General features: G+C 37.9%; 1 protein-coding gene across 1 annotated transcript in view; it reads right to left on the reverse strand.

Moving 5' to 3' along the window:
• The window catches only part of LOC130439152 (calcium-activated potassium channel subunit alpha-1-like), a 73,462-nt gene that overhangs the window by 37,218 nt on the left and 23,736 nt on the right, over nt 1–12,508 (reverse strand). The window contains 1 exon segment of the mRNA XM_056771604.1: nt 9,193–9,351. Coding sequence (XP_056627582.1) covers nt 9,193–9,351 — 159 coding nt within the window.

Genomic DNA, 12,508 nt, shown 5'->3' on the forward strand with positions numbered 1-12,508 from the left:
GAGACTGAACCGGGACATTTTTCTCATTAGTGCGTCTCGTGTCCCGCTGACAGAGACCCATTTTAATCGACAGACCCTGATGAGATTTGGACAGGAATGAGATTGTGTCTAAACAGGAGTAACCATCAGATCTGACGCACAGCTTTAAAGAGACGTCGCGCCCCAAAATAAAACAAACATCATTCACAACCCAACTACTGACACTTTCACCATAAACATATCTTATAATACTATACCTTATGAAATATCAAGATACCACGAAGTATTGCGATGCTGTTATGTTAAAAATATCTACAAAATAGACCAAATTCCTAAATACAAAGATTTTAATGAATAATTAGTGGACTGTATTATACTGCACACTACAATATGTGTAGTATTAACTGTAGTAATAGGATAAGTTTAAGCAAATACTGAAGTATACATTACTTTAATATTTACTGTGGTGAGAGTTAAAACCATTAGTGTCTGGTAATTTTAAAAAACATTTACTGTAGTAACTACTAAATAAAAAATGTATAACAATGGAAATAATTAAATCAATGTGCCACAAATTACATTTATATTAACGCTTTTATAGGAAAAGGTTCGGTTTACTTTCAATGTGACTAAAACGGCCAGAAGTTGGCGCCAGTATTTTTGTGTCACTGAATCATTTAACCAACTCGTTCAAAACAGCTGATTCATTCAAATGTCCGGATGAATGACTCGTTCAAAAGACGGATTCACTTATGAGAGAAACACAGCAAAAAAACAGATCAAAGTGTTCAAATGATCATTAATGCGAATATGCAACATTAGTTATGGCAAAAAAAACTGAGCGGCATCGCGGGAATATTGAAGCTTTAGCTTAAAAAAAAGCATTCTTTTGCGCTCATGTCTCTGTCATCGTGCAATCATTGCGCTGTTTCACTGTCCAGGCGCACACTGTCTCAACTGTTTTGGGCTGTTTGCAGAAGACGCATCTGCTCACGTTACGTTATATGAAGTACACAGGCCTGACATTAAATAACTTAAATATTTACAGAGATGAAATGATAATCGATATTTATCACTTGGACTTTGTTTTTACTCGTCAATACTTGTTTTTAATTTGAATGTTCTTTTCTGCGCTTTGGAAAGTTTCTTTGCTCGATCCATTTGACTGTCAAAGAGTGATGGGTTGACATAATAACTTAAATAAAATATATATTTAATGAACTCATTTAAAATGGTAGACAAAAGTAATTTAGTTTTTTCATTATAAGAGAATTACTTTTTCATTATATTTTTTTATTATTTATAAGTTTTCTAAAAATAAAAAAATTCATCGGGGCGACCCGATTTCGATTCCAGTCTCGTGGTCCTTTCCCGAACCCACGCCCTTCTTTCTCCAACTTCACTTCCTGTCCACTCTACACCTGAGCTTTACAATTATTCTATTCATTCTGGATCAGAAAGGTTGGTGTTAATCGTGCTTAAATCATCAATTTCAATAATATAATGCTGAATAATAATTGATTTATATTTTTCAAAACCACATAAATGTATTTATATCTGAAGTAAGGTAAAGCCACAGCACCCGTCCCTTTTACCCGTGCATACCCCATTTTTCCGCCACTGAACGAAGGTCACTCTCTCTATCCATCTCTCTCTCTCTCTCTCTCTCTCCTCCTCTCTCTCTCTCTCTCCTCCTCTCTCTCTCTCTCTCTCTCTCTCCTCCTCTCTCTCTCTCTCTCTCTCTCCTCCTCTCTCTCATGCATTTTAAATGAGCAGCTTGATTATTTTCCGTGGTATTGTCTGTAAACCTCCGATAAACTCGACGTGAGAAATCACATGCATTTGTTTTTCATGGCCACTCGCACACACGTCCGTCCCGCTTTAAAACCTTCCAACCCAGGTCTGATTCTCCTCTTTCTGTCCTGCTGTCTGATTCATGCGTGGTCATGCTTTGACACATCTGTTTCCATGGCAATGAGTGGCGTTCAGCCTCATTCCACCAGCAGGGGGAGCAGACGCTTGAGCTCACCGTCTGACACAACAACAAACTGACAGAATCACAGACAAACAACCGATGAAAGACCTCTGGATATGATTTATATTTCAATTTAAGAAACGTCTCCTTTGCGTCTCTGATATTACTCCTGAGAACAAGAGTCAGAAATTTCTCAATAGAGTTTCAGAAGAGATGTCAACAATGTGTCAAACTGAGCACAGATTTGTCTCGTCTGCGATCAAAACTCAATATTATTGAAGATCTCAATATGAACTCAAACATTTCTCATCACATTGACTCAAATCCAGATGATTTCACCTCTACAGTCTACATTCATTTACACCTCCAGACTCCAGATGTGTTTCAACAATCACACTCTCACATGTTTCTATAAAATCTACAGTAAAATATTGCTAATCCAACAATTGCGGTGATGTTTGATGCAGGAGTTTTGTGTGTTGTTTGAGATGTAATCTGTGTGTGTGAAACAGAAAGCCTCTTTGATTTCTAATCGCTGTTGGTTACCTAAGACACGCGTGTGTATGTGACAAGCGTGGAAGAGGATCGGATGTGAGCCGGTGTCACACGGCCGAGTCAAAGTGTTTACTAAAGCTAGAGTAACATCACAGGTCAGAGGTCATTTCATCAACTCTCTACTGAAGAGACTGATTTCTGCTACACACAAGGACACATTATGTGTCTCTTATCACAGTATGTGTCGACGTCACTTCCTTTTCCTCAGGAAGTGACATCATGTTTTTGGCAACAGAGCAAACATCAGTAAAAATCAGAGGTGCTAATGTGTGTGTATTGTCAGTGTGTAGCAGCAGCTGGAGATTACACAATGACCCACAGTTATAATATGAGCTGATAAGACATTCAGAGGTCAGAGGTCAGCACTATGGAAACCCTCAAAGTGTGTAAGTGAGATAAAACGCTTAACAACTTTACACTCCTGCAGTATAGAGAACACACACACCTGTGTAACACTTTCATGCACACTATACACAAACATACACAAAGAAATGCACATATAGAAATAGACACGCATAGAAAAAACACACAGAAAGACACTCACATATACACACATACAGACAGACACACACACACATATAAACAAACACACGCATAAAGAAGCATACACACACATGAACACAGACACACACACATACACAAGTCCAAGGTCACACACACACACACAAACATAAACAAACACACACATGAACACAGATACAGATACACACACATATACAAACACACAAGTGCACGTACACTTACTCATGCGCACACAATCATAGACACACACACATACTCTAAACGCACACAGAAACAGACACACACACACACGTGCGCACAAAACACATACACAAACAGAAACAGACACACAATAAAAGCTCTGAAACACACGCACAAAGACATGTGCATGTGCACACAGAAACAAACAAACACACCCACACATAAACAAACATAAAGACACACATAGGAAAATGCACACAAAAACACAGACGCAAAGACAGCCAGACACACACGTAAAGACAGACTTACACAGACAAACTCAAATAGACACAGAAACACAGACAAACAGAATATCATAAATCAAAAATAAAACTTCAGCACAAATCTCTCCATCATGTAAACATGTTGTGTGTTTGTGTCAGTTAGGGCAGACTGAGAGTGTGAGAAGATCAGCGTCTGTGCGTGACCGGACTGTAAGCTGTTCTTTAACTAATAAAGGTTGAGCTCATTAACGCCACAATGATGACGGGCAGCAGATGTTTAACACTCCTCTCTGTCGTAAATGTCACCGAGTTTAATGGGCTGAATAAAGCAGATAAAGACACACAGCAGGAAACCTCAACCTCCTCTTACCTCTCATCATCTGTCAACAAGAGATGGAGGAGAGACCCAGAGAGAGGGGTGTTTACAGCAGGTTAGTCAATTATTTAACCAGCTCTTCATCATCATCATCCTCACATTCAGTACATGAGAGACGGAGCAAAGAGCGAGAAATGTCACAGGTCTGATGAAGTGTGATGGAGACCATTAGCAATGCTGGTGTCAGTTATAGTTATGAATTATAAATGACACAGAAGATCATCGCCATCATCATCTTCTTCTTATCACTAATATACATTTCAATGTCATTCTCGCAATACATTTTTTATGTTTGGATCATATGTATAAACTAAACTTCTGTGGATAATTACACAATAGCTAAAGAATAAAATTTTAGGATATCAAATCCAAGACATTTACAACAATATATATTGGAAATATTGCACATATTGTGCTGAGAGAAGATGCGTATCTTGTTAATACAGTATATTAAGTGTTGCATTTAAGAAAAATATGACCAGGCTTTGATGTTTTATTGACAACAAAAATCATAAGAGCTATAAAAACATGTCTCACAAAGCCTGCTACAGTGTACAGAGCAAAGTTTAGTTTATCTAAGCATGCTTTTCTTACATCAAATTTTATTAGAACCTTTAATATGTCAAAGTTACTTTGGATAAGCCACCTAATGGTACGGTAAGCCTACATGTGTGTACAAGATCCTGATGGCATCACCTCCGCCTCAGTTTGAGCCAGGACAACCCTGTTTAAACATGTATTTTGAAAAAATGAAGCAGACAAACTAATCCCACAGAATAATGATGTTAATTCTGAGTTATCTGAGGCTTACAAACATCCCAATAACAAAAGCTGTAGCCAGACATCATATAACCTGTAAAGTGCGTAAAATATCAAATGATTGCCTTCATATTGTGTGTAATAATGTCCTAACATATTAAAACTAGGGATGCACAATGAGTTATCGTCCATATCGGTATCAGCCCTTAAATGGTCATTTTTAATGATATCGTATCGACCGATAATAAACTTTAGGCGAATTTATTCAATTCAATTCAAGTTTTTTATATAGCGAAGGCAGCTTTACAGGAGCAAATAAGAAAAACAGAAAAACACAGAGAAGGTTAAACACAGCACAGTGCATGGTGTTTATAGAACGAGTAAGATCATTCTAATAAATAATATCTAATTAATAAATAAATAAATAAATGCAGTCTCCCGTTGAGCAAGCCAACACTGCCCTGCTGTGACGAGTAACCTAAACTCCAATGATTGATTAATGGAGGAAAAATAACTCGGGAGAAACCAGACTCAACCGGGAGGACCAGATCCCCTCTGACGTGTCATAGCTGCACTCAGTGACCCCGACCAAAAGCCACCGAGCAAACATCCACGACGAAGAGAGCAAGATAAATCATAAAACCAATCACTTTATTATAGCCAATAATCATCAAGGAGGTGGGAACCGGCAAACATTCAAACACATTTGAATCAAAATAAACAAACTATAACAGGGAAGTAAAAGGCCAGCAGCCACCTCACGGTCGACCTCTCATGCTCCCGATCTCCTCCGTGAGAGATGCAGGACCGTTGTGCACACAGCTGATTCCCACTATCACTCACACCACCGGCCCCGCCTCACAGCTCTCGTCCCGCCTTCCTCATTACACATCTCCTCTGGTTAAACTTCTTAAGCTGCACGCTTCTCAGTTAAAATCCAGTACAGTACTTACTTTCTGTCCTGATCATTCACATACTGCTATTAGCAGAACATTGTTGATGTGGTGTGTAAACATAAGTGTAAAACATAGGAACCTGTCTTGACACCTCTTAGACTCGTGGACATTGGGTGAGAACATTTTTCTGGGTTGCTCTGGAAGAACGTCTATCATTTGTATATTAAATAAAAAGTATCCTAGAACAATCGGAAGGTTAAAGAACTGTTAACAAGTGTTAAGAAGGCTTGGTACATGTTTTAAAGGGAGGAAAAAAGAACTAATGGTGACCTTGTGTTCTGCAGTCAATGTTTTCAAATAAAAGCAGTTGTCCACTGTTTGCCTTTTGACTCTTCTTGGGAATTTTATATGAATATATAAATACTTTATATCGGCCAATGTATCGGTTATAGACTTCCAATGTTAAAGAATTATCAGTTTTTATTATCGGAAAACAATTATGTGTACATGTGTACAGTAAAAACACAAAACTCACATACAAACATGAAATGACATAAAAAGAAAAGACTGTTCCAGAACTACTCACTGAACCTAGATCAGATCAGACTCAGTCCATGTGTGTGTGTGAGTGCGCGCGCATGTGTACGTGTGTGTGTGTACGTGTGCGCGTACGTGTATGTATGTGCTTGCTTGCGTGCGTGCGTTTGTGTGTGTATGTGTGTGGGTGTGTGCGTGCGTGGGTCTGTGTGTGTGTGTTTGTGTTTGTGTTTGTGCATGCATGTATGTGCTTGTGTGTGGGTCTGTGTGAGTGCTCCTGAAACAGGACAGTGAGTCTGTCCCTGCAGAGACGTAACTAGAGAAGCCACATCTCTTTCTAAATCTCACACAAACATCTCCAGGTCAAATTTCACTGCGAAATCAAGAGATTAAAAAAAAAGGAATATTATTTAAATATGATTTCCCGTCAAATTCCCCTCCCAATTGATATTTATTTATTTAAATTGATTGTGGGGATGAGAAATGACCTGGGACCTGGACATTCATGATTTCTGACATTACATCACATCTCACTACAATATATTACAGTAACACAAACAGTATTTTATATCTAAACAAAAACTCTGTATCAGTCCAGGTCCATTCAACATCACAACGAACTCTTTGTTCCACTGACCGTATCCTGACAACACCAGACAAAAGATAATACAAAAATATTATTTATACCAATCGAGAACCTCAGAGATGAAGTATTTTTGTTTGCAAAACTGTAAGCAAGTTTTTTGAATAGCAAATCGGTTTTTAATTGAACCGTGATTTCAAGAATCAATATGAATCGAATTGTGAGGTGCCAAAAGATTCCCACCCCTATAAAATATGATGTAAAGGTGGTCATCAGATTACTTTAACTGTAATTTCCAGATATCACATTTGATTTCCTAATTCTTTCTTAGCAATACAGGTCAAAAACACAGACGCACAACCAGGACTCACACATGCACGAGCACACACGCATGAGCACACACAAGCACACACACACACACACAAACACACACTTCCATTCACACTTCTATAATGAGCTCTTAGACAGAACTTTAAACATTTTTTGTTCCCGTCACATCTTTCAACAGCTCATGTTTACATTTCTACTGAAATCAAAGGCTTTTGTGAAACATCTTACAGCAGCATGTTTAGTGTAGACAAACCAACTCTGTCAATTCACAACAAACAAAATGTTCACCGCAGCCAACACACACACCTACTGAAACTAACACACTGACCCACAAGATAACAGCCGTGTTTCATGTGTGATATCGGAACATTTCAGACCAAGATTTCACTGCAAGCGACCAAACTTTACATTTAGTCTACAACTCTGCATCTGATGACTTTTAGAAAAAGAAAAAATCTCAAATTTCTCAATATAAGTTGCACACACACACGGATGCACACACACACACACACACACACACGCATACAAATACACACACATACATACACATATAAAAACTAACCTTCCATGTAACTTACAAACAATCACACGCACAAGAAAAAATATTGACAGCCAGAGAATGTTTCTGATTGGCCACAAACATCTTTTACATTGACTACAGCCGTCCACACGTTCATTATTGCTTTATAAAACACACATAGCACACGCACACAGAGAGAGAGAGAGAGAGAGAGAGAAAGAGAGAAAGAGAGAAAAAGAGAGAGAGAGAGTTATGTGTGATAAAGTGAGCCCTGAGCTCAGATGTAATTGAATCTCTTTCATTAAAGGTGTATTAGCTGTGACAGAAGCTATGAGGGTTCACAGTGATGATGCGTTTCCTCTTCCTCTTTATCTTCTTTCTCTGAGAGATGTCGAGGGATATTTCTGGAAAAGGTTTTATTAATTCATGCGCTTAAAGCTGGTTTAATGACTGTAGTTGATGTATTATTCTCATCATCAGCGCTCATCTGTCACATATGCTACAGAATTCACATACATCATTCATTTCATTTATTATATTTTAAATTCTGTCTGCCAAATGTGTTAAAAAGTGTGTGCGTGTGTGGTGTGGTGTGTGTGTGTGCACGTGCGTGCGTGTGTGTGTGGAGATACAAGAGGTTGTATTCGACCCAACTCAACAACCTGACATGACACACACACACTCACACACCTGCAGGAGGAAGTTAACTGCTGTCATGGTAACAGACCGTTTTACTAAACTACAATTATAAAGAGCCATCCTTGTAATCTAGAGAGGAAGTGACTAATAAATTTGCTTGTACAGTCAGACAAACACACACACACACACACAAGCACAAACAGACTTACAAAAAAAACACACACAAAAACAGACTCATATCTCATACAAACAGACACATATACATAAAAAATATGATTTTCCTACAGTAAATATATTTAACCGTGACCATAAAGACACAGTAAACATAGAAATAAGGATTGTGTAATTAAAGTACTACACTCTGGTGTTCTGTAGGGAATTAAACAGACATTAAGTAGACAAACCACATTTTAAACGTCTGATAAAAGAATAGATATCTGAATGTCTCACAGTATACAGTATGAATAAATCATGATGTATGTTTGAAAACATTCATGTGTGTGTAAACACTGCAGCTCAAGGTGCATGTGTATGTGTGTGTGATATACATTACACTGCTACTGACATATGATACACTCTCTATGATACACAGAACTGTGAGTCTGTGTGTGTGTGTGGACCTAAACCTGAATGCCCACCAACACATGGGGACTCGTGTCACCGTGGTGACCAAAATTGTGTGTGTGTGTGTGTGTCTGTGTGTGAAACAAATGTTTCATTTTTTTAATAAACCAGTCAAACTGTGTTCTTCACAGAAAAACCCAGGAGTCATTTGTCTCAAGCATTCAACTCACTGAATCAAATGATTCACATGACTCACTCTGTCCGACATAAATACTGTTTCTGTGTTATGTGAACTTCATGAATGCTAATTCGTAAGGTTGGTGAAACTTAAACCAGATGCTTTGCTAAGCCCCGGCTGACCAATCCTGTTGCCTGACACTTAACAACACCAGGACCGCCACACAGATAACACGCTGTGTTTTTTCTCATCTGAATCCTTTAGAAAATAGAAAATACATAACAACCCCACTCTCCACCCACGCTGGACATGTGACACGCAAACATGTAAACTCACCAGCACGCGTCCAGTGAGCGTCTGAGCAGAGATCATGACCCCCGCCCAGTCCTTCACCGAGGTCATCCAGCCCACCTCGCTGGGCGCCACCACCGCATCCCCTCCTCCTTTAATCCCACCATCACCGATGACGGCTGGATTACACACTCGCTGCACGTCCTGCAGACACACAGAGACAGAGAGAGAGAGAGAGAGAGACATTAGCATCATCATCCTGCCAAAACAAACATGAAACATCACAACATCAGTATGAATGAAACACACAATGAACGTCATTAATCTGTGGAGAGCTTTCTCTTTCAACACTGAAAAAAATGATTTACTTGTTCAGTCTTTTTGTCTTGTTTTCCAGTAGAAATGTCTGCAAATTCTACAATCAAGATGCATTTTCTTGATGAGCAATATGACTTAAGAATGAAAGATGAAATTTCTGTGAATTTGTGCTAAAGACAAGCAACAAAATCTGCCAATGGGGTAAGAAAAGTAATCTGGAATTAAAGTTTACATTTTTCTTAGTCACGAAATTCAAGATCATTTTTCTTAACCCATTGGCAGATTTTTTAAATATTTTAAGCACAAATTCACTGAAATGTAATATTACAAGACTTAACAACAAGACTTATTTTCTTAGCTAATTTTGCTCATCAAGAAAATGATTCGGTCACACTTTCTTGAAGCATGAATATTGCATTATAAAAAGTTATTTAATGGTAAGATGCATTATAATTCTTCATAATGTGTGGTGTAATGCATTATATGTAGTTGTAAAGAATTATAACCAATTTAAAATGTGTAGCGTAACAATGAATTGCTAAGTGTTATAATGCATTAACTGTAATAACAATTATTTATAAGACATTACAATGCATTAAAAGGTGCATTCAATCCTTTAAAACGACTTTTATAATGCATTATACATACATGCGTCAAGGAAAGTGTTTTTACTAATTCTTCTTGATTCAAGAATTTGTAGACACTTGTAGTGGAAAACAAGACAAAAATATTAAGAAAGAAAGTCAGTTTTTGCAGTGTACTGTCTCTGGTGTCCAATCAAAAATAAACTGAATAATTATATTATTTAAATTTTATAATTTATATTATTATAATTATATATTATATTTATTTTATTTATTATAGCAATTTATTAAACAATGCAAACACACAACTTTCACCTGCTTCTCAACATTTAAACACACACTACAGTATACGTATGGATTGTTAAATTGTGCTGTGTGTCTAAATCAGGATCTGTGTACCAGCGTCAGGTGTCGGCGTATGCCACATATGTGAGACACGTAACACAAGCGAAGCATCGTACATGTCACGCTGAAATACACACACACACACACGTCAGCGTCGACCTACCGGAACACAGCATCCAGAAAATACAACCACACACCCCTGAAATGACCCGTCTGTCAAATCGCACTTCACGTGACCCTGACGCAGGGTCAACCTGAAATTCATTGACATTATGACAACCCAGCGTTTTTTTCCTTCATAACTCGAGATATTTGATTGCATTCTTAGTTTTGTTTAAGTCTCAATTATTGATCGCAGACGAGACAAATCTGAGCTCAGTTTGACACATTGACATTTCTTCTCAAACTCTCACGACAGACCCATTTGTCTAGTTTCTGACTCATTTTCTCACAAAGAGAAACATTTGAAATGCAGATGAGACTTAAGCAAGACTTTCCATTTATTCTCCATTTATTCTAAGAAATCACAGAAATAATTTTTCATTTTCTTTCTGTAATAAGCACAAAACCAAACACTGAACCTCAGAATAATGATAAGCATGCAAGAGGAACGGCACGTGTCTGTGTGTCTGATGTGGTGTCAGATGGCCGCTGCAGAACAGCACCTGTCGACACTGACCTCAGGGCAGACGCTTGACAAAACAAAGACACCGCGTAATGACCTCACATCAAAAAAATCTGCAACAAATCATACAAACGGAAGAAGATCTCAAAATCACATCTTCTTTCTTTAATATTGCATTTGCAGCGTAGTCGCTTTTAGGAACAGGTGATTCTGTTCCCCGCACTATTCTGGACCCACCGCCTACATTTCAGTCCGTGTTCTCTGGTTTTTTACTTATCTTTGAGTGAAGTAACATTCAGCCAATCACAAGCCGAATCATCTCTCGGGCGGGTCTGCCAAGAGCTTCAAATCTCTGGATGGGATTTGCGGTTGTGATTTCTTAGCCTTTTTATACCCCTGAATAAGCAGAGGACGATTATGTCCTGTTCTCAAACATACACTGCAAGTATTTGTTATGTCCCATTATTACACGGCTCATTTGAATGCTTGACTCTGATTGGCCAGTGGCAACATTCCAAGGGTTGTTATTTTCAAATAATAACCGCTCAACACTAATAACACCCTGTAACTCGGATGGTGCAAATCATTTTAATGTTACACAAAAATGAATTATAAATATCTCTTTTAATAACATATATGACATTATATTAACAAATGATCAAACCAATTTGCCTGTTCGTGACGTTTGAACAATGTTTCTTACCTTACACCCGAAACTAAACGGCTTTTCCTTGCAGAAGGTCGCCATTCGTTAAAAATAAGCTTATAAATTATTTCAAATTCACATTTCATATCCAGTTATTTTTTCATGTGGTGAGTAGCCGTGTAATAAGCTGAATAATGTACAAACGGCCGGCTGATATCACGAAATACACCCCTTCAGTGTGATTCAATCATATATATATATTATTCATGTTATGTTAAAATTGTTCAATAAAATGTGTTATATGCTAAATAATAAAATAGTGTTTACTATGGTAGGCTATTTGCTATCATGGAATTTTCCCAAGATTGCAAATAGGGTGCTCTAAAATGCAACTGGTAGTCTATATATTATTAATTATATGAACATGTACATTATGTGCATAATTTATTTGGCCATTGAGGGTCACATCACCTGACAGCTGCCCCCCCACACTTTAAAATGGCTGCTACGCCCCTGTCGTGGTTGTAAACCTGTATGTGAGTCTTTCTTCACTGGAACACAAAAGAAGATATTTTGAGAAATGTCTCAGTGGTTTTGTGTTCATACATTGGAAGTCAGTGGAGTTTTTTAATATAGAGGTTTCGATGATCAACATTCCTTAAAATATCTTCTGCTGTGTTCTGAAGAAGAAAGAAGAAAGGATACAGCTTCGACACAACGGGTTTGTCGAATCAATACACACACACACACACACACACATTTTTACCATCGCTGCATCGCTGCAGATATTTTATGATGTTTTTTACGAGTCTTAAGGAACAGCAGAAAGTTTCCATCACACAA

Source organism: Triplophysa dalaica, chromosome 17 (genome assembly GCF_015846415.1).
Source record: "Triplophysa dalaica isolate WHDGS20190420 chromosome 17, ASM1584641v1, whole genome shotgun sequence".
NCBI lineage: Eukaryota > Metazoa > Chordata > Actinopteri > Cypriniformes > Nemacheilidae > Triplophysa > Triplophysa dalaica.